Consider the following 24,070-nt stretch of genomic DNA (forward strand, 5'->3'; position numbering starts at 1 on the left):
TTTAGTCAGATATATTTTATATACACGCCTCTAAGTTTCTGTTCTCAAATATTAAGTGAAAAGGATAACAAAATTTGGATAAAAATATTTTTGGTAAAATAAGTTGCTGTTTTTTAAGAGAGAAAGAATACAGTGTGGGTGGGGGGCAGAAGGAGAAGGAAAGAGAATTTTAAGCAAGCTCCATGCCCAGCAGAGAGCCCAACACAGGGCTCCATCACATGACCTTGAGATCATGACCTGAGCGAAAATCAAGAGTGGGACGCTTAAATGAATGAGCTACTCAGGCACCCCAAAAATAAATGCTGTAAATTAGAAGCACATTTTACTTTTTTAAAAAAGATTTTATTTGTTTGAGAGAACACTAGAGCGAGAGAGAGAGAGAGAGAGAGAGAGAGATCGCAAGCACAAGTGGAGAGCAGAGGGAGAGGAAGAAGCAGACTCCCCACTGAGCAGGGAGCCCAGGACTCTGGGATCCTGACCTGAGTTGAAGGCTGACACTTAACCAACTGACCCACCCAGGTGCCCCAGAAGAAGCACAGTTTAAAACCTTTCTCCCAGGTTTGTGTTTCATAATGATTTCTGTTTCAAGACTCACAACATGAAATGCTTGGGGTATAAAATGACACAGGGATCTCTCAGCTATACAAAATTCAGATACCAAGCACAAAGACCATACCTACTAATATCAGGATGGACATAAACACAAGACAGTTCAGGAAAGAAGCAGACCACCACTACAGGTATTAGGTAAAGATTTTTATTTCTAACTTAACCATGCTGCATGTATACATACAATATCAATATATACAACTTGAACAAATACAATTTATACATAAAATACAATGAAGGTGTGGCTTTTGAAATTAATGCAACAAACTCATTATAAGATTTACAAGTTTGGCCAGTATACAGTATTATAGTAATCCTACTGAAGTTATTAATGATTTAAATTAATCAAACTACAGTATAAGTTGAAAGGCACTAGGAAGATCTATGTTTTCTAGTAGCATTTTAAGAACAAAGAATCACTAAAAAGAAAAACAAATGTATACATTAAGAACTGGGCAGACACTGGCGTGCTTAAATGTAAACTCTACCCATTCCTTAATTCACAGCTCTGTAAGAAAGAGAGGGATTTCCCTTAATATAAGAGCTAAAGGGAAAGATATTTTTAAAAGACTGAAAACAACAACCCAAAATCCATAATCATAACTTTTAAAAACATGTTACAGATAAAGCAGCACTGCCTCCCTCACCCAAAGTAAACTTAAATTTCTTGCTGCAAAAAAGGTCCCCTTTTTCCAGAAAAAAGAAGACCTACCTTGGCAAATGGACTCTATTTGCCAGATAAACACAAGATGCAAGCCCCACCCCCATACCTTGATTAAGCTTTTATTTTAGAAGAATCTAAATAAGAATGGGGGGTACTACTATATTTTGATATTCTAATTATTAGTATATATACTTGAGGTTTTAAAACAGGGTTTATTAAAGAACATATCACAATTCACATTCTACCAAGGCTCCTTTTAATAAATAAACTTACTTTTTTAAATTAAAGAGAAAAACGCACTCAACAACCTATTTATATGTGACACTCATTTAAAATTTGCCTATTTATTTCAAATAATGAGGTTTCTTTATCTTCATATCCTTTCGTTAAATTAACACTGAAGTTACAAAATATTTCATTTTATGGACAGACACACAGCACACATGAAGAAACCACAGAATTGCTACGATTAAAGCTAAACGAATAGCTCTAAAGTCAGTATCCCACGTTTTCATATGGATATTCAAGCCTGACCTGAATATCTTGTTTTGGTATTTCATAAAATGAATATGTAAAATACATCGGGTATAATCAGTTCTAATGTAAATGTTTAAAAAATAAATAAATAAAGCGGCCTGTTTTGTAAATTCCTCAAGGCTTTGACTTTTTACAGGTTTCTTTTTGTTACTGCAGCAGAAGTGGTACAGAAAAATAAATCTAACATACTGGCTTGAATGTCCTATGTTTTAAATAAGCTTAAAGCAAAAGTTACCCCTATCCCACAGCAAAGGAAATACAATCAATGATATTTTAAGAGCGCTGTGTGGTGACAGATGGGAGCTACGCTTGTGGTGAGCACAGCATAACAGAGCAGGTGAACCATATGTTGCCCACCTGAAACTAATTTAACACGATGTCAACTCAACTCAAAAACAAAGTCATTCCTTTCCTATTAACTGGATGGTTAAAGGCTAGAAATAAAGACTTTTAAAAAGAAGTTGGCATCTGTTTTTTCTACTGGTAAAATTAAGATTTCTTTAGAGCAATTACTAATAGTTCAATGTGCATCTACAATTGCCAAGATATTCTGTGCACACAAAGTTTTACAAGACACAAATTTACCTCTAGTTTTCACAGTACTTAAACAATGTCCCAAGGAAGTCATAAACTTCTAACTATCTTACACATTACAAAGAAAATGCTGCCAGTTAAATGCAATTCTTACTACCTAGAAAATATTCACTATACGCAGGACATTTAGTACACCACCTTTGGGATGCACTTTAAATTTAGGGACATATTTTTACCACCACCTCACAAGTACGCCAGCTTTGCTCACCCGCACTCTGTACACAGCTTTGTGACTAAAAACCAAAATTTAACCAAACTTACTAAATACTGTTCACTTAGTAAATACTTACTTGAAGTCTCAAACTTGCAACCAATGGACTTCAGGGCTGATTACATAATTTTAAAACCCATAAAAGATATAATATTAAGTGGTTTAGGAGTAGCTAAACTTACCAAAAATTTAACATTTTGTAAGCAGCTAACACAAGAACAATTCTATTACAACTTATTTACTATAAAATAAAATTTATTTTTAGAGGAATATACTCTAACTGGGAGTTGTCAATAAAAGAAATTCAGGGAAAAATATTTTCTTTTTATAAAATAGGAATAAAAACAAAACAAAGTGTTTTAAAGCCAAAGAATTAAAAGACATATATTTTCTGCTTTGGTTGCATTTTGTGAAAAATGGAGACCTTTCTCAGTTGGGAGATACAAAGCAATTTCCAACACAATTTAAAACTCAGACACAAGAAAGCAAGCATCCATTAGTCACACTTCAAAGTGAATTTTAGAAAATATACACATATGGGCAAAGATCAGTGACCAATATTAGCTTAATTTTCTGTAATTCTGACTCCTATCTACATACAAATTCAATGCTTCAAGAAAACATAAAACCAGAACAAAAAAGGTGCATTTGACATGAAGAGGCAAAAAAGGTCAAGAGGTCCAGAAGAAACATATTTCCAGCTTTTGTATTTTAAACATGTATACTTCTAAAGAGTGACTGCTGAATTATAAAATTTTCTAAAGATCAGTAAGAGGAGTTATCTTATACTTAAAACAAAATGAATATTAGTATAAAAATTAGAACATTTTTGAACAGGCCAGGCAGGTATTAGGATCAAATAATGTCTTAGATATGCAGCCCACACATTCATATATGACAGCACAACACAGGACAATGAGATCTGCTACTTTCTGTATGCAAAACAGGGCTTACGTTTTTCTTCTATTTTGACTATCTAGTTACCTAATTATTACAGCAGTTGAATAAATTACTAGCAGATTTATGTATATATTTAAACTGCAACTCTCTGTAGTATGAGCTCCTCCCCCAACTTGCCGGCACAGTACAAACTGGAGCACAATATGACAATTTGAAGAACTACCAGTTGTACAATTTTAATATGACATTAATATGTATACTAAGACTTATTAGGCAATTCATTAGTTCCAGTCTTACTCCATGACTTACAGCTTCCGTTATTTGAAATTACAGAATAGTCTTCAGGGTTTTAAGATTTTGTCCAGGCATAAGACTATCACTAATTTTTATTGTGACTTTAAGTCTGTAACATTTACTGAAGTAAAGAGTCAATTACAGTTTCAGGCTTTGCAGAACGCTTTCTGTTTGGAGGAGAGAAAAAGAAAACATGAATGCCTTCCTAGAAGACTGAATGCAAACACTTTACATTAGGTAGCAGGTAATACAGGGTGGCCATAAGGTCTAAAAACAGGCCAAAGTTTGCCATGTCTGACTATGTTAAGAGATCAATTAAAGCCCACCTTTTTAGGCCAGGGGAAGTAGCCTAAAGTAGGAGCAGGAGCACGGCACTCCACACTCTCAACCAGAATGTAAGGGATTGAGTGGATGAAAACTTCTAAAACTGGACTAGACAGGCCAAGCCAAGTGGGCTGCATGCTTGTCAGACCCGAATCCCTTGATTATCTGTTCTGGGGCATGCTGAAGGTACAGATTCATTCAGTGAAAAAAAGACACAGAAATCATCTGAAGTAACACCTTACAGATGATGTGCACATGAATGTTCTGTGTTCACTGGAGTTTTGCTTGGCACACTGAACTGTGCTTTTCTAATGAGCATATCCCATTGAACATTATCAGGTAAAGTAATGCAATACCAATAAGCCTTATGTTATGTATATTTACCTATGTTTACGCCCATCTATTGTTTTCATAATACAGAAGGCTAATTCTGGTATGCAGAGAATAAATGTGGCTCATCTAATGTAGGTGAATTTTTTAATGTTAAACCACAAAATAAATATTTTTAAGTGAGCATTCTGAATGCTTATCAAATTGTTTGAGGTCCTTGTGGTTAAAAAAAAGAGTGACTAAAAACTATGAAATGTCATGTAAATAATCTGGATTTCTGGCTCCTCCTTTGAAACAAGAAGATCCAGAAACAACAGGCCCTTTATTCCCCAAACTAACTAGGAACAGGGTAGTAGCCACTTACTTCAGACAGACCACTCTCCACTTTGCCCCAGTCCCAGCCACTGCCTATTTCTCTCCTATGCCAAGGCCAACCGCCTTACCGCTTATCATCACCCTTGCACTGTAATTTTTCTCGTTAACCACAGAGTTAATAGAAAAATATCTCTATTAAAAAATGGAGGAAATAAAAAGACCTAATGGGATTTCTGTTTCTCTGATTTCTTCATTCACTAAATATTACACACCTGGCTTCCACTGACATACGAAAAGTTTTTAACAACTGGCACCTAAATGCTAAAAAAGGTAAAACCTTGTACACTTTTAAAATGCTGATTCCTCCTGTTTGACTATACCAAATTTATGTTAGGTTATACCTATGATATGACGTAACACAAAAGTATCAAAACCATACAACTTCATCTTACATGTAACTCAGAAGTTTCTATACTCAAAGGCAGGGGGATAAATAAGCTTATTGTTTCCTATCATTTCAGGAGACCCAAGTATTACAATCAGTTTAAATAAGCATAATAGTACCTGATATAGGGAAGGGAGAGAAGAAATAAGCGCCAGCCCTGATTTCCCTGGGCTTGTTATGATACATAGAGACTACTCAACAGTCAAAACCAGCACTCAAAGGACAGGGAAAGATGGGCAGACAAATTTTCTTTAACTGATGACCGAGAAGGTCAAGGTTCTTGGGGCAATGTTTCTGACAGAAAAGCAAGACAGCAAGTACAAGACCTTGGGAGTCGACCAGGCAAATCAATCAGCATCTCACTGGAAGAATTACTATTAAGAATTACGGGATTAAGATAATAGATGACTTCTAATACATTTGGATATAACAAAGAAAATTAAAAATAAACTATTACTGAGGAGGGCTAAAGGAGTTGGAAGACTTAATTCTTTAGCTTTTACTTAGTTTTTACTTATCAAATCATAACTACATAATTTTACATAAATTTATTTAAATACATCTAAAATGTAGCAAATAGAGCTAAAATATTACATTAACTAAATTTCCTCTAAATGTGCTACTTTGAATCTCCTGCTGCCTCTATTTCCTAGTGCTGAAAGGCCATCCTTACCTTCGCCCTGTCTTTGGCCTTGCTTTCCCCTTCGAAGTACGTGGCCTCTCTAATTTCATCAAGGACTGACGGAGGCTCTCCTCTGTGTAGGCAAGATACACATGGGAAAGGTCCACTTCAAAGGGCTAAGCAAAGGAACAAACACAAAACACTGTTATAGGACTGATTTAAACCAGACGTGGCAGGAAGATGTAAAATACTGAACAAACTCCTAGAAAAATCCTGCAGAACAAAAGACCAAAGAAATGTCTAAGGATATCTTCTGCTAATGTCATTTGTCTCAAATGTATTCACCAAGGGGTGGTAAAGAAGAAACCCCGACACACTATAAATTCCTTTGTAGGAAACTGCTGCTTTTTTCCCTGCAGCTGCTGCTCTTACTGATTCAAGTCAAGGACTAGCTTGGAGAAGTACAGACCCATTCTGGTCTCTAACTATTCCCCCCACAGCCTGGAGAGGTGGTGAAGAGTGCTCTGAAGCTGCCATGCCCCTTGTGTCATACAAAGCATAAGCCTGCCCTCGTGACTGAGGGGAGCAGAAACATCTTCTATCACCCTTCTGGGGCTTCTCTTCCCAGGAGATCTGCCTATTTTTCAGCAGAGCTGATTAATTTATATTATATTGATAACACAATTTAGTGACCCACATTCCTAATAAAGGAACTGTAGTTATATTTAAACAAAAAAAAAGCATTCTTACATCTTTCTCTTTTTTATCAGGAGCTGGAGTCTGCTTTCTCATGTTATTTCCTGTGTAGGCAACACATTTCTCAAAAAAGAAGAAAAAGGGGAGGAAGGAAAAATGTCTTAATTAGCAGTTAATCCTATAAATAAGGCAAATTATTTTGAGATATACTGATGTTACGGTCATAAAACGTGCTCAAAATTTGAAGGCTGGAAAAGAAAGGGATTTACAGGTCATACAGTCCTATGAAGCCCTAAACTATACCATTTCCCCTGAAAAATTTGTGTGTTACAATATAGTTAATTAGGAAAACATCTTATCCACTCCTGTGGAGTCTCATGTGATTCATTCTCGGAACCATCTTTCTGTCCGTGTAACCGGCACAGATCCAGTCTATAGGCAACAGTACGTAAGGATTTCATGAAAGGAAGAAAGTAATACTCACTAGCTGCCATTCCCCTATGTCTTCATTCCAATGGACGTAGTTTTCAATCATTTCCTTTTAAGAGTCAAAGATGGTCTACTTTTAATATTTAATAACATTTAAAATACGGGAAAATATTCACAAAACTAAAATCTTAATATATTAAGTAAAAAAAGATGCCTTAAAACATTATATACGGCATTATAACTTTTTTTATACATTTAAAAATACAGACTTTGAAAGAATACATGTAAATGCTAGTAAACTATGTTCTTACACAAAAAGCAAGGAAAGAACATGAAGAACATGGGATTCAGGATGATGGTTACCTTGAGTTGGAAGAGGCAAAGGGATGGAAGACAGAAGAGGGAAACCATTTGGTTAGAAGTAGGACACTGTCATGATATTTGCTTTTGTTATTCATGACAAGTTCACTACAAAATAACCAAAACAAACATACAGACAAAAACTAACCAACTAAATAAAACCAGGTCACTCAAAGACCAATAAGGAGAATGCACCATTAATCAATAATTAATTCTGTGCACCTGAGATCCAGAGGAAAAAAATATTAAGGCTTATTTTCAGAAAAAAATCTTTAAGCTATATAGTCTCAATTTTTTGAAAAATCAGTATGTTAAGGTTTACTAAAATGTACTAGAAAAATGGAAATTTTGAGTAAAGAAAAGTAAAGGCTGAGATATACTAGAATTAAGAATCAGCATCCACCTGGAGATGGATGGCAGTAATGATCGCAAAACACTGTGAATATATTTAATGTCACTGAACTGTATTCTTTTTTTTTCCCTCTTTCAAGATATATTTATTTTGGAGAGAGAGAGGGAGATAGAGACAGACAGAGGAGGGAAGGGCAGAGGGAGAAAGAGAATATCAAGCACACTCCCCGCTGAGCATAGAGCTGGACGCAGGGCTCAATCTCACAACTCTGAGATCATGACCTGAGCTGAAATCAAGAGTCAGACGCTTAACTGACTGAGACACCCAGGCACCCCTGAATCGTAGTCTTAAAAATAGTTTAAAAAGGCAAATTTTAGGGGGCTGGGCCGGGGAGGTAAGGGAGGTAAATTCTATGTCATGTTTATTTTATCATATACACCACACTATGACCACATAGACACACACACACACACACTTGGTATCCATAAGCAGGGAGAAAAATTAGCAAAGGAGTTTTGTTTATCCTATTTATAGGATTAATTATATTGAATGTAAAAATAGGACCTATACCTTGATTCTGAATGCAATTACATAAATCTAGGTTCTTCCAAAGGGCTGAGAAATTCTTACTTATATACTCAGAGAATTATGTATTAACAGCAGAAATGTGATGGCATTAGTTCAAGAAAATTTTACTGTCAACAACTGAAATGTAAATACTTACCATCAATTAAATTAGAATTTACATTCCTTATTTCTTCACCCCAGCCAGTGATGTAATATCTAAAACAGAGAACTTCCCTCTTACCTGATAATCTTGAGGTATGAAGTTATCAATGATAAGCATCTGAAGTCGGAGCTCCCGGCTAAGCTGTCGAATATTCTCCAGTAAGCCTTCAATTTCCCTCTGATGCTCCTGTTGGAGATCAGCCATCTACCAGAAAACCAATGAAATATTAAGGGCAAACAAGATTTTAAATATAAGACAGTTCCAACTGATATAGGCACTGGCCTAAGAAACCCTGTAAGAGCTTACTCAGTTCCTTCACAAACAATGGACAGAATGACACTACCCATTACTGTCTATTCCCGTGTTTTTAAGGTTGGAAATACACACTATAGCTTAATAGCTAAGATTTTAGCTATAAAAATGTTTTTTCTTTAAGATTGTAAGCATACGTTAAGATCTCTTAAAGATTTTTAATCATACTTACTCAAAGAAAAATTTTTTAATTCAAAGCTACATTTATAGGTAATTTCTAGGAAACCAACCTCTGATTTGGCAGCCATCAGCATAGTCCAAACTTTCTTTAATTTCTTGGTTTTTCCCTGTGCTTCCTCTTGCAAGCTGGTATATTTTTCTTCAATATCCAAGCGTTCTTGCTACAAAAAAAAAAAAACAAACAAACAAACAAAAAAACCAGACTTCAGAATTTTCTTCATTAAATTGAAAATTTAATTATTTAACAAATGAGGGGCGCCTGGGTGGCTCAGTGGGTTAAGGCCTCTGCCTTCGGCTCAGGTCATGATCCCAGGGTCCTGGGATCGAGCCCCGCATTGGGATCTCTGCTCGGCAGGGATCCTGCTTCCCTTCCTCTCTCTCTGCCTGCCACTTTGCCTACTTATGATCTCTGTCAAATAAATAAATACATAAAAATCTTAAAAAAAAAAATTCTTTAACAAATGATAAAAATCTTGGGCAACTAATATTTTTCAAAACAATTCACAGATCTGCTTTAAAATTTTACTAAGATTATAGATACAAGACAAATACCATATGATTTCACTTATATGTATAATCTAAAAAACCAAACAAATGAACAAAGAGACAAAAAGCAGAAACAGACCCAGCACTATAGAAAACAAACTGATGCCTGGGCCTGGGGGGAGAAAGGAAAATGGGTGAAGGGGAGTGGGAGGTACAGAATAAGTTGTGGGAATGAAAGGTACAGCACAGGGAATACAGTCCATAATACTGTAATAGGATTATATGGTAACAGATGACAATTACACTTGTGGTGAGCACAGAATAACATATAGAGAAGTTTAATCACTCTACATCTGAAGTTGTACATCTGAAACTAGTGTAACACTGCGTGTCCACTATACTTAATTAAAGACGATGGATATAAAGCTTTTCACTAGAGGAGTTAAATACTTAAGGAAAAAGTGTCAACTAAAACCAGAAAGTCACATTACCTCTTTTTCCTCAAGTTCTCTGCGAAGTTGCTCTGCTCTTTTCCTCCGTTCTTCCAGTTCCATATTCGATTCTTCAAGAAGCTTCTCTTGTTCCTCAGCTTTTGCTAACAAATCAACACCACCCACAATTACCTTCTTCTCCAGTGCAGATAATTTCTCTAGCAAAGACTGATGTTCTTGTCTGTTGATTAAAAATGAGAACCACCATCGATTATTCACTATTCTACCAATATCATTTCCCAAAACTTTATAGGTATTTGGATGCAAAATTTCAAAACTGAGATATAATTATGTAACAACTCTATCAGATTATATCACAGGGGTAGTATAAATTAACTTATGATTTAATCTATAACATCCAAATTCACTGATAATTTTCTTCCTAGAGATGAAATAATAAAACAGATGTAATTTTTGGAAAGAGAACACATACGACAAAACTCTCTATCCAAAAAAGCTATTCTGGAGACAAAAATCAAGCTTTTAATTAGTATTCAATTCTCTCTCATATATCCTATGCAAAATACTGGAAATTTAAATCACGAATCCAACTCAATTAAGTAATACTCACTGGGCCTTAAGAAGATCTTTCTCCCGTTTCTCTAATTCAGCTCTAGCCTTGTTTCTTTCTTCTTCTTCCATATCAAGCTTTGTTTCAAGTGCTTTTCTCTCCTCATCAATTTTTGCCTGCATTTCAACCATCTTATCTGGGGACACTTTCTTTTTACCTATATGAGTCATTTAATTCCAACAATCACTTTAAAGCCAATTTTTCAGATTTGTATAAATTATCTTCAATTATATAAGATATATTCCTCAATAATACAAAATATCAACATTTTAAGGAAATCAAATAAATATTTGACTTCTACTTATTATGTTCCTAGAATAACTTTGCTAAACAAAATGTTGTATAACTGTGCAATGATAACTAAGAACAAAAGTATGTGAAAGAGAAGCGAAACAGTTAAGTAGAGGAAAAGAAAGAGAAAGGTTAATAAAAGGCCAAAGAAATTTAAAAAGCCAAAGATCTATGGGTCCCCAAAAAAGATATGTTCAAAAAAGCAGTAAATTACTTTTTTATGATAACTAGGTAGGTACAAAATCAAGTGGCTTCCCAAAATGCCCCCCCAAAATTTATTAAAATGAACAAACCAAAGTTACATATAGGCATAAATTGCACAGACAAGAGTGTCAAGGCCAAATTTATAGCAACAAGTTCCTAATATATATCTTCAGAGTTTTCCTAAAATGTATATCTAATAAAATTATTTGGAAGTATTTTATCTCATAGTATACCTTAAAGGACGAAGTTCTATACTAATTATATAATGGCTATGTTATAATTAACCAGGCATTTTAAAGTTGCTGAGCTACCATAATCTATCATCTATCTTAAATGAGCAACAAAAACAGCTTGTTACTATGTCAAACTTAGGATCCTAAACCTAAGCCATTTTAAATATGCTAAACATCAAATATAAGTAGAAATACTACCAAATAATAAAGCTGGAAATATGGCTTCCAATTGATTATTTTGACGATAGTGCCTAGCAGAGTGTTTCATATACACACAACAGATGTTCAGTAAAAGCTAACTGAATGAATTTGAAAATCATGAAATTAAAATGAAAAACCAAAAAGAGAAAATAAAAAAATAGGTTATTAAACTGGTTATGAAACTGAGTCAAATATAATTCATTTCTGGTAATACAATTTCTTTGAAACATACTTTCCTTAGAAAAACAATCAAACTTTTCGTAGAATTGGTATGAGGCTCTCCTGAAAGCTTTCTGTCATTCTTAACTTCCTTCCCAAAGGACCACAGAAGAATATAAACCTGAGGAGTCTATAAATCGTTAATGTCTCCACCCAAAAGCTAGCCCCTACTGCTAACAAGGAAAGAAAACTGAAAGATAATGTGGGTGCAGGTATATATCTGAATATATACTTTCAGTAACCATGAGACGAAGAATTATTCATAGACTTTAAAATCTTTAGGATACAATTATATTAAAAAAACAAACCCAAGGTTTTAAAATATATACCCTTCATTTCTATAGAAATAAAGGTCTAAAGCAAACTTAAGCTATAAAACAAGTCAGTTCAATAAAAGAATAAATAAGAGCACTGATCCAAATTCATGCTTTGGTGTGGTGTGATTCATTGCATTCCAAAAGTCAGAATGTAGACCTGAATGTGTTGGCTTCTTTGGCACAGTCACCTGTATTGAATGTCATGATTTATGCTGTTAAAAAAAAATGTTTTTAAAGTAATCTAATTCCTGTTCCCATGAACTCCTAGAAAGGATTTCTGATCAGCAGTACTATTCCTAAGAAATTTGACTGAGAAAAGTGTAAATTCAAGTATAAAGTTAAATGCATGCAGACAGTGCCTGGCTGATAAGCTGGCAGAGCATGAGACACTCGATCTTGGGGTTGTGAGTTCAAACCCCATGTTGGGTATAGAGACTAGGTAAAAATAAAATCTTTAAAAATAAATAAATAAATGAATAAAGTGCCTGCATTTAAAAATCATAACTTACTTTCTACCTCAGAATTACAAATATTTTTTTTTAAATCGCAAGTATGTTAAGACAAAAAAAACCTCTGTGTGAAGACACGGATACACACACTAACAATATAGTCGAAATGATCTAATATATGCAAATTTTTAGGCTTGTAGAGTTCCAATTGTTTGGTTAACAGTTACCAACCTGCAGTCTCCAACCCCATTAAGAGATAGTAAAATAAAAAAATATTACATGTAGAAATACAAAAGTACAATCTTTTGATGAATTACTACCAGGCCTGAACTGTATTAGTTATTCAAAACCATTCAGGTAGTATTTTCCCACTGATGCTTTAGCAGCAAAAATCTTATTGTGCTCCTACAACATTCTCATAAAGAATACCAGGCATTTATGGCTAGGTTCAGTTTCAAAAGTCTAATATTTTAAGTAACAGAATTTCTAGTCAGTATTATTCAGATAAATCATTGTATTTCTCTCCAAATAATGTATTAGGCTAAATGTGAATATATTCCAACCTTCCTAACCAGGCACTTAAAATCATGACATCACTAAAAGTCACTCTCAGATTGTTTTGGTTTTCTCTTAAAGATTTTTTAAAAATCTTAAACAAACCACCCAAAAACCCTTCTTTTAATACTGCATGACACAATTCAACACAAAATTTCAGGTAAATAAATCTTCAAAAAAAAAAATGGTGATGTTATATAGTATTTAATTAAGCCAAACAGGAGTAGTAATACTTTTAGTTGCCTTTGCCATGTGTTCCAACCAAAACTGTCAAAATGAACTTTGGCAAGATAAGGTTAAAGGGAAGAATTTCAGGAAGACTTAACTGAATTTTATTTTCATTACATGAGCACTCATGGGCATAAGTAACCACGCATTTGATTCCTTGCTTTAAAAAAAAAAAAAGTGCTTGAAAGTGAAAATCATTTATATTTGTATTACCAAAATTTGGCTTAATGGGTCTTTAAAAAGTTAGGAAAAAAGATCATGTCATCTGCTTCTGGTGTTATATTTGTCTATTTTGTCAATTAGGTCTACAGAATCCAGTGTAGTTGTCACTGTCACTCAAACACTTCTGAATTGTTCGCCTAAAAAGATCATTTGGAAAAAGAATGTTCCTAGGGGTGCCTGGGTGGCTCAGTGGGTTAAAGCCTCTGCCTTCAGCTCAGATCATGGTCCCAGGGTCCTGGGATCGAGCCCTGCATGGGGCTCTCTGCTCAGCGGGAAGCCTGCTTCCCCCTCCCCTCTCTTTCTCTGCCTGCCTCTCTGCCTACTCACGATGTCCGAAATAAAATCTTAAAAAAAAAAAAAAAAAAAAAGAATGTTCCTAATATCTTCCTAAACAAAAATTGAAATGAATTTTTTTTTAATTTAGGAGAAAAGGTGTTTTTTTTTTTAATTTTTTTTAAGATTTTATTTATTTGACAGACAGAGATCACAAGTAGGCAGAGAGGCAGGCAGAGAGAGAGGAGGAAGCAGGCTCCCCGCTGAGCAGAGAGTCCCATGCGGGGCTCGATCCCAGGACTCTGAGATCATGACCTGAGCCGAAGGGAGAGGCTTTAACCAACTGAGCCACCCAGGCGCCCCTAGGAGAAAAGGTTTTTTAAAAAAAGCTACTGTTGAAAGATATTTTTAAATACAAAAGACAGATACTTACCTTGAAAAAAATTAAATTTAAAAAATGTAGCACAATTAAATAAAGTTCTTTATAGTTTAAATAATTTGTACCATGTGGAGTGCAAATCAATCACACCAACCTGCTTGATCTTTCAGTAAGAGTAGTAAGCAAATCGTAGACAGGAAGCATATGCACAGAGATGAAGAGGGAAAAAAAAAACATTATTTCCTTTGTAAAACAAAGAAAAATGTTTAACAGCATTTATTCATAGTATAAATATAGAAATAAATCAAATCATTATCAAAACTGAAAAAGAGCAGCTTTATGTAAAAAGAAAAGCAAATTCAACACAATCAGAGATGTAATTTAAGCAAATAAGATTGACACTAAGATTACAATTTAAATCAATCTCAAGAGCTCACAATGACTCCCAGACTCCTGCAAATATAATAGTTCAGCCCCAAGTGGTTATACTAATGGTACACATGGAATTGGGAACCTGCTAAGATCTGGGAAGTAATCTAAAAGGACAAAACAGGAAATTATGCCAATTTAAAAAATCAGTAAGTTAAAAGTAGCAAAATTTGCACCGTCAATTTATAGAATTTCCCAATTCAATGTTCTAATATAAAGATCCCATACAGGTGTGCCTCCCCTTTAAGAAAATCCACACAAAAACCTTAATCAACTAAAGAGATAATTGGATTATAGTAGTTTGCAGAGATAATTTGATTAACAAAAGGACAATGAAGAAACATTAAGGACAGCAAGTTCTCCCAAAAGATTTGATTTTCCAATTTGATTTATAAGCAATTTTTTCAGAAAAAAAAAAATTAACTGCATAAAGTGAAGTACACCTGTATAACAACGAACTTGCACTCAATCTATTAGTAGATTGTTAAGGGTAATTATGATTCCATAGAGGTAAATGATCAACTGATGATTCAAGCAAAGAACACCTTAAAAAAAATGCCATTCGTATTTTTAAAAGGGAAGGTACATACACGTTACACACAGCAACCACATGCTAGGAAAACTATTTTTCCACTTCACCAACACGCCCACATCACAACAGAAGAACTCAATGTTATGAGCTAGGTACACAAACAGTGACTAAAACTGCATGAACTGAACTCATTTCAAAACATATTTTCACATAACTACTACTTTAAAGATTAAGGTAAATTTTAAAAACAGAAACTTAAATTATAATGCCACTCAGGTATTTTCTCATATCTGACAGTTTATAGTACAAAATAATAACTCTATATGGTTTCTAAAGAAATTTCTTTTATAAATTGTCCTATACAATTAATTGTTTTGGTAAAATGTAAGAGTTGTCAAGAGAGAAAACTATTCCTAATATTCTTGCAATTCTTCCTTTAGACAGCTAAATGCATTAAGAATAACCAAATGTGCTTGTTATTAGTTTTAGAAAATTAAGTACACAGATAATGCTTTAAAAGGCAGTAAGCTGCAATCTAGGAGAAAAAAAAAATCACTTCCCTTTTCTCCTAAAATTATAACTAAAATTAGCAATACTTTTCAACTGATTTAAGGTTTAAGAAAGAAACTTTGTGACTGAAATATGTCTAGACAGATCCTGCATAAACAACTTCTTGTGGATCTGAATTCTCTAATCACAGAGTACAGTTCCTTAAAATCAATCAGGTAGTTGAGAAAGAGAGAAAAGTGGCCATTTGAAATAAAATTATTATCCAATATATCTTTACTTGCTTCAAACTTTATGTTTTTCTTCATTTGGGAACTTTCAATCTTAAGCTACCCCTAAGAATGGCATACCACAGCATCAAATCTTTATAACTTAAGACATGGGCACTGGTGTATTGCCAAATGTAATTTATACTTTTAGAAATTCAGGATCCATTACTGCATGTCCCTTATACTGACTAGGATTGGAAGTTTATCCTGAAACATAAAAAGGAACCATAAGAATTATTCTTTTATACAGCTTACTAGCTCTCTTTACATTATCTCAATTGCAAAAGCATGAATCTCTCTTCCATTGTCTCAAACATAAGCTTAAGCACACGTTTTAACAATTACAGTTAACTGGAAGCGATGAAGAAGGGGGAAATCATCACATGCTTTGTCCTACTGAGAAGTCCAACATGTATTCTTGAAGTAATGACAGGGAGCAGTGCAGCATTTCTCCAATGAAGCCCATGGGTTATGGAAAAGCCAAAGCTCTGTGAGAGAATTTAAGAGCTACCACTCACTAGGCAAGGACTTATCCCGAGGTTTCTCTATGACAGAACATGTAGAGTCTGAACTACTGCTGCTGCTACTGCCTGGAAGACAAAGAAGTGAGCCCGACAGGAACCAAAGAAAGAGGAAACAAGAAAATGAACACACACACAGAGGAAAATTCAGTGCCAGAGAGAGAATTTTAAAGAACAATCAAGCTTTGCATTAACGAATCAAAATGTACTTTCCCTTAATACCAGTCTTAGTAGTCTACCCGATATTCTCTAGTTACAAAGCTAGACGGGGCAAACCGGATTCCTTTAAGCATCTACTATGGGCAAATCCCACTACCCAGTTACAACATAATAATTCAGAGGGTTGAAACAACATGAATAAAAAATAAGGCATTTGGTGACATTTAAGTCTACTTAAACTATTTACCTGGTAAGTTACAGGAAGTGAGTTTTAGAATTTAAAGTTATGCACCATTAAAACTATAGGAATGATGAATTGCCCTTCATCATCTTGACAGCTTGGTTTATCTCCAATTTCACACTCCACCAAAACATCAAACAACTGGATATAATTATGTATGTTTCAGGTTTCATGGCAGAACTGTGAAAGGCTCACTCACTAAAAATCTTCAAATCTCTAAGTCTAGAAGGTAGTTATCCTATTAATAAATACTTTAACATATTAAGCAATGGCATTTTTTTCCTATTTTAAATTTTATTTTAAACAAATCTATGATCTGCTTTAGCTATGAATAGTGTGTGAAAAAATAGGGATGAACACAAAGCTATTTATCTAAATAGCTGAACACGCAAGCATTTTTCTGTTAAGGGACAAATAATAAGTGCTTTAAGCTTTGTGGGCCATACAGTCTCATCTGAAAGCAGCTGAGCACCATATGCAAACAAATAAGCATGTTTGTTTAATAAAATTTTATTTATAAAAACAGGTGGTGGGCCAGATTTGGCCAGTAGACCACAGCTGGCCAGCTCTTGCTCTAAATCATGCTCTTCCTATCTTCTGAAATTACAGACCTTTGGCTTAAAATTTGGAACTCCTGGGTTTATTTTCAGCAAGATCATTTTAATAAGACAAGCAAAATATGCACCAGCTTGAAAACAATGATCCACACATTAATGATCCACATTAATGGAAGAGAGTTCTGAAACAAACAAACATTAAGAGCAAAAATGTTTGAAAAGTGGGCCATTATTATATAATAGATCTCCCTCTTGCCTGTTATGTGTATCTTTATCGCAATAAATACAAACTTATTTCACACTTGGCAACAAATGCCCCATAAAAGGGTAAGAATGAAAGTACATTTTATAAAGCAAAGTATTAAATTAAAAAAATAGAATCCTTATATAAATTCATTATTTAAAAATTCAGTGACTTCTAAAGCCTAACCATGCTTGAGGGAAAAACTCCACATTATCTTCATTTCCTAAAAAAAAAATTTTAGGTTCCCAACACAAATCAAAGTCCCCCCATAAAATTAAAATCCTGAATGAAATCTTTACATGGTATAACCATTATCACAGATTTTTTACAATTCTAAATGTAAAAGACAGAACTTATGGTATTATGATTCAACTGTAAGTAGGAGATCAGCATTGGAGACAAAAATAAGGCAAAGTTAATCAAGTATGTGCCATATTTCCACTGTGTGAATTGCTACCATAACTAAAAACGGCAAAAGGCATGCACTCAGATGAAGGTTAAACCATATTTAGTGCAGCAATCCCAGTTAATTTCTAGAACACTAAAAAGAACTTACCCCTTCTTTTTTTCCTTTTTTCTCCATCTTCTCCAACCTCGCCTTCTTCATCCTCCTCCTCCTCCGACCCACTGATATCAGAGCCTGATATTTCTTCCCCTTGAACAGAAATTTTACAGAACAATTTATATTTTATACCAGATTATATTCTGCATCAATTTTCTTAAGTTCGTTGCCCTAAACAAAGCTTACTTTAATATTCCTAAACAGTATATCACATGCTAACTTGAAGAAAAGATATAATGTACACAGTGGTTTTATTTTAAAGTTCCTAAAGAGAAGTTAAATTCTGATCAACTTAAGGGGCGCCTGGGTGGTTTGGTCGGTTAAGCGTCTGCCTTCAGCTCAGGTCATGGTCCTGGGGTCTTGGGATGGAGCCCTGAGAGCCACTGCACCCGCCTGCTCGTGCTCTCCTGTCCCCACTCACGCTCTCCGTGCACCCCCCACCGCTTGTGCTCCCTCTCTCACTCTCTCAAATAAATCTTCAAAAAAGAAATTCTGATCTACTTAAAATTTCAAATTATTAGTTTAAAAAAAGTTCTACGTATATATAAAAATTTCAAGTTAAAGTCATTATTTGTTTTCTTAAAAAGTGATCACTTTGGGGAAGTATTTTCTCCTCAGTTTTCTGCGTCAGATTTTATTTTTAAAACATTCTTGGGGTGCCTGGGTGGCTCAGTGGGTTAAAGCCTCTGCCTTCAGTTCAGGTCATGATCCCGGGGTCCTGGGATAGAGCCCGGATCGGGCTCTCCGCTCAGCAGGGAGCCTGCCTCCTCACCTCTCTCTGCCTGCCTCTCTGCCTACTTATGACCTGTCTGTCAAATAAATAAAATCTTAAAAAAAAAACACTGTCCATGTATGAAATGTCTAAAAAACCAGGTATTTGGGAAAAAATAAATATACACTAATCACAAACGATAATATATGAACCAGTAAATAACAGATAGGAAGAGAAGGATATTGGGAGAGAGAATTCATTAAAAATATTTTCTTTAGTCCTCGTAACAGTGACACCCTGGTAGCAATGAGTGCACCTAATGCTCAAAGTCTTGGTTTCTAAATACCATTATCCACTGAAAGGAGCTAGGGAGAAATATGTGGTTTAATACCAGGGTAGGGAACATATAAAATGAGCCCAAAACATCTGTGATGCCAGAAATAAAGCAGCACTCAAAACCAAAAATCAGGGGCGCCTGGGTGGCTCAGTAGTTAAGCGTCTGCCTTCAGCTCAGGTTATGTTCCCGGCGTCCTGGGATCGAGCCCCGCTGGGCTGGGCTGGGCTGCCTGCTCAGCAGGGCACCTGCTTCTCTGTCTCCCACTCCCCCTGCTTGTGTTCTCTCTCTCTCCCATAAATAAAATCTTTAAAAAAATAAAAAATAAAAAAACTGATGGAAGCATGCTGAAAGGTATAGCAACTACCCTGAATTCAGGAGCTTCTATGGCAAAAGCTCAAACAATCTGAGCAATAAAACAAATAATATTACTGTATTATAATGCACAGACTAATACTGACATAACTAAATAAACAAGTAGGGGAGGAGGGACTACTCCCCCTTACAATAGAATTCTAAACATTAAACATAAGAAGGAATGCTGAGAAGACAAAGTCATCAAGAAGCAACAGAATTACTGTTGCTGGGAAGAACCCTTAATGGATCCTCAAACTGGTGGGGAAAAAGTATGATCAGAAACAGTACCTTTTAGTAGTTTCAAAAGTATCTCCCCACAAGACACACCTTGGGTTACAGGAAAATGTAAAATTACAGAATTTAGAGTGAAGAAACCTTGTAGAATAATCATAAGTATAGACCACACAAATTGAGGGACATTCTACAAATATGTGATTTTTACAGTATCGTGACCATGAAAGAAAGAGAAACATGAGGAACTGGAAACTGGAGGAGACAACTAAATGTAGTATGTGATGCTAGACTGCATCCTGGACTGGAGAGAAAGGGCATTAGAGGGCAAACTCAACATCTGAGTAAGACTGATAGGTTAGCTAGTAAGTCTGAATCAATATAAAATTCCTGGTTCTAATAACTGTAAGATGTACTAGTCATATAAGATGTCAACATAAGGGGAAGCAGGGTCATGAGTACATAGGAACTCAGTATACCTCCAAGTTTTCTAGAAGTCAATAAAAATTTTCAAAAATGAGTTCTTGCTTTCAATTCCTTTCAGTATATACCCAGAAGTGGAATTGATTGATCATGTCGTAATGCTGACTTTATTCTTAAGACATTTGATTTCACTGATGCTTATAACATTTGTTTTTATAATCCGGTTAAAAGAGTATTATAATATGGTAAATACAGTTGATCATATAAACAGTAAAAATCAGGCAAAAACAAAACAATAATTTTTGAAAATTTTACTGCATAAAATTTTACATTTTTTAAAATAAAATTTTAAAATTTTATGCATAAAATTTGCTGCATACTGCAACACATATCTATACACCCAAATTCATAGCCAGATTATTTACAGTAGTCAAAAGACAGAAACAACACACATGTCCACCAAAAGATGCACAGATGAACAAAACATGGTATATACAAACAATGGGATATTACTCAGCCTTAAAAAGGAAGGAAATCCTGACACATGCTATGATACGGATGAACCTTGAAGACATTATGCTAGGTAAAATAAGCGAGACACAAAAGCACACATATTATATGATTCTACTCATGAGTTATCTAAAATAGTCAAATTCAGAGACAGAATAGTGGTTACCAGAGGTGAGGCAGAGAGGGGGATGGAGAGTTGGATGTTTAATGGGTACAGAATTTCATCTGAGGATGATTAAAAAGTTTTAGGGATGGATGATGGTAATACTTCCAAACAATGTTAACATACTTAATGCCACAGAACAACAATAGTTAAAATGGTAAATTTTACATAATGTTTATTTTGTCATATTGAAAAAATGTAAACAAATAAAGGCAGCAAAATAAAGGTATGAATTGAACATTAACAAATCTAAGAAATTTTAAATCTTTGAAACATACTGACTATAAATACCACCTAGTGGTCACATTTAAAATACCAAATTTCATTATCTAAGCGGCAGCCCAATTACTGCTTTTCCTCACTAATCTTACTCAAGTTTATTGAGTAAGTACCCTTTCCAAACATCTGTGACGGTGGCATCTCTGCAATTCACATCTGTTTTATCCAGTTTCCCCATAAACTGTAAAAACAAACAAACAAACAAAAAACCTTTTCTAAAGCCATTTGTTTACCTGGAATGAAAAGGAGCCCTATGCCAATCAGTTCTTAGCATGAAAGTGTAGAGAGTCACCAAGTACTTAATGATAGTCTGCAAATTTCTCATCCTCATGAACAAAGTCTGCAAACTTTCTAACCTTCTAACATCTTGTTAGAAAAGGATTCCTTAAACATAATCTCACGTTCAAATTCAAGCATGAAAGCATATTTTTAAATATGCTTTTCAAAAAAAATTCAGTGAATTTTTACTTATGGTAAATTCTGTTTACCCATGACTCTGATAGGTTTCTTTACTTTGAATAATAGTGACTGAAATCTTTCACAAAGAACTCTGGGTCATTTTCACCTAAATACATATATGGTAAAACCTGCTCTTATACAAAGACAAAAAAATTCATTATTTCGTAAGTGGTCAAATGAAATCTAAAAAAGGATATGGGAACTGATATGATTGAGATGGAGGTTTAAATTAAATGAATTTTTAAAAATCACATACACAAATAATACATAATCATTCTCAAACGTAATACAAAAATGCTGAAGTGTATATCAAGTTACCTTACAGAAATATTGCTTTAAGTATCAAAGTTAGATGCTCAAAGAATTTTAGTAAGTTTTTAAAATTAGAGCACTTAGTGGTTAAGCGACATTTCTGGCCAACACTCACATTAATATTTTGAGAAAAATTACCTTCTTCAAGCTTTTTTTTCAGTTCCTCTATTTCTTTCTGAAACTGGCGAAGCAAAGCATCCTTTGGGTCTTCATTAATTCTAGCTTTATTTTTAATATTCTTAGCACGGTTAGCATACCGTAATGTACTGATAGTTTCATCATAATTGTAATCTGCTGGCCCAATATTTGCACACTGTTGAATTAGGAATACAAAACATTTTACATTTGAGGCAGTTAAAATTAATACGACCACTATGACTATATCAAAAAGAATTTTTGAAACATAGTTAGCTTTCCTCTGGCCTTCTTGAACAAGAAAACGTCAATTACATGGATTTCCAAACACCATTATATGGATTAGCACAGTGTACTTGAAAAAGAATAACCACAAATCATAAGTGAAAAAAACAATAGTTTTTAAAATGTTATGCGTATCAATTATTAGCATAAACAGGAATATGAAATTTTCCTAAATGATAACTATTCTATAATTAAGTCTTACCATCATGGTTTTTGAATTTCCTCCCAAGGAATCCTGAAGAAGACGAGTCAGTTTAGAGTTGCGATAAGGAACATGAGTGCTTTTTCCGTCAACCAAAGCAGAAATTACATTACCAAGGGTGGAAAGCGAAAGATTGATTTTTGTGGCTTCCTTTAGGCGCTGTCCAGTAGCTCCAGTTTTTGCTTGTCTTTCTGAACCCTAGCAATACATAAAGACAGAAATAAAGCTAAAATGAAAAATACAGAATATTCCTCTGAAAGTTTAAAACAAAATGTGACACTAAAAAATCTGCTATAGTATCTGGAATTTGCTTCAAAATAATAAAGGAAGGGAAAAAGTGGCTGATGGTAGAGATGAAATGGGCCTGGCATGAACAGACTGAAGTTGGGTCACGGGTACATGGGAGACCATACTATTCTTAGTACTTTTGTAGATGTTGGAAGTATTCCATAATAAATAATAAGTTAAAAACACATACACAAGTAAACAACTTAAAAATTCCATGTAAATCACACATTTTCAATTTTTATAAGTGAATTTTTATTCGCTTTTAAACTGCAAAAAATCACAAGGGTTATTCCTTCAGTAGTGTCCTGTTACTCACAGCAAGATCTACAAGATGGAGCTTCCCCATTCTGACGTGCATGTTACCATCAACGCCTTTTTCACTGCATTCTATAGTAATTGTAAAGATGGCATGGGAACGGGAACTATGTTCATTCATGTTAGTTGCACCAACAGAACCTTGAAGAATGGAAGGAAATTCTTAAAAAGTATAACAAGAGGGAGTATTTTTTAGAATAATTTAATATCCAGAATGGTTTAAAATACTGAATTTCATCACAGCAAAGAGCCAGAGAGCATGGCTAAACCAGAAAAGCATAGGTTTATTTAACATTAGAAATTTCTGACAATTTATAACAAAAGAATTTGCAGGGATGCCTGGGTGGCTCAGTTGGTTAAGCATATGGCTTTGGCTCAGGTCATGATCTCAAGGTCCTGGGATTGAGCCCAGCATCAGGATCTCTGCTCAGCAGGGAGTCTGCTTCTTCCTCTCCCTACGCTTGTTGCTCTGCCTACGTGTGCTCTCTTTCTCTGTCAAGTAAGTAAATTTTTCAAAATCTTAAAAAAAAAAAAAAAAGGAATTTGTAATGTTTCTCACACTACAGAGGCAATTTTAGGACAAAATACTTAATTTCAATCCCAAGTATTACTGACTAAAAAAATAACAAACTTAGGTTAAAAAAAAAAAACTCACAAAGTTAAATAATTCAAAAACTTATTGCTGTTTAAGCGATCTCTAAAAAGCATTATGTTCCAAGCACCTAAGACACAGAAATACTTGCATATATGCATTAGATAGATACAGGATATTCAGTACAGCACTGTTTGCAATATCAAGAGCTCAGAAACAACCAAAAGGACAGTGGTCAACTTATTATGGAACATTCATGGGGAACCTGGGAGGCTTAGTCAGTTAAGCATCTGACTCTTGATTTTGGCTCAGGTTATGAGATTAAACCTTCCCTCTCCCTCTCCCACCACTTACATACTCTCTCTAAACAAATAAAATCTTAAGAAAAATAGTCATACTATGGACTACTAAACAGTCCTTTAAAAACAG

The 24,070-nt window shown here is 34.6% G+C and overlaps 1 protein-coding gene across 4 annotated transcripts in view; it reads right to left on the bottom strand.

Annotated features, from left to right (window-relative positions):
• Positions 1-735: 735 nt before the first annotated feature.
• The window catches only part of KIF3A (kinesin family member 3A), a 52,879-nt gene continuing 29,544 nt past the window's right edge, over positions 736-24,070 (bottom strand). For 2 of the 4 annotated variants that reach the window (XM_032837556.1, XM_032837555.1), the window contains 14 exons: positions 23,051-23,190; positions 22,447-22,644; positions 21,963-22,137; positions 18,039-18,137; positions 16,279-16,350; positions 14,178-14,186; positions 10,453-10,609; positions 9,882-10,062; positions 8,955-9,065; positions 8,491-8,616; positions 7,026-7,079; positions 6,596-6,664; positions 5,897-6,021; positions 736-3,976 (listed from right to left, as the gene is read on the bottom strand). In XM_032837556.1, the coding sequence (XP_032693447.1) occupies positions 3,928-3,976; positions 5,897-6,021; positions 6,596-6,664; positions 7,026-7,079; positions 8,491-8,616; positions 8,955-9,065; positions 9,882-10,062; positions 10,453-10,609; positions 14,178-14,186; positions 16,279-16,350; positions 18,039-18,137; positions 21,963-22,137; positions 22,447-22,644; positions 23,051-23,190 (1,565 nt within the window). In that variant the 3' untranslated portion in view covers positions 736-3,927. The remainder of the gene's footprint in view (positions 3,977-5,896; positions 6,022-6,595; positions 6,665-7,025; positions 7,080-8,490; positions 8,617-8,954; positions 9,066-9,881; positions 10,063-10,452; positions 10,610-14,177; positions 14,187-16,278; positions 16,351-18,038; positions 18,138-21,962; positions 22,138-22,446; positions 22,645-23,050; positions 23,191-24,070) is intronic. The other 2 variants (XM_032837553.1, XM_032837554.1) reach the window with 2 other exon arrangements.

Source organism: Lontra canadensis, unplaced genomic scaffold (genome assembly GCF_010015895.1).
Source record: "Lontra canadensis isolate GAN:19392208 unplaced genomic scaffold, GSC_riverotter_1.0 scaffold99, whole genome shotgun sequence".
In the NCBI taxonomy this organism is placed as follows: domain Eukaryota; kingdom Metazoa; phylum Chordata; class Mammalia; order Carnivora; family Mustelidae; genus Lontra; species Lontra canadensis.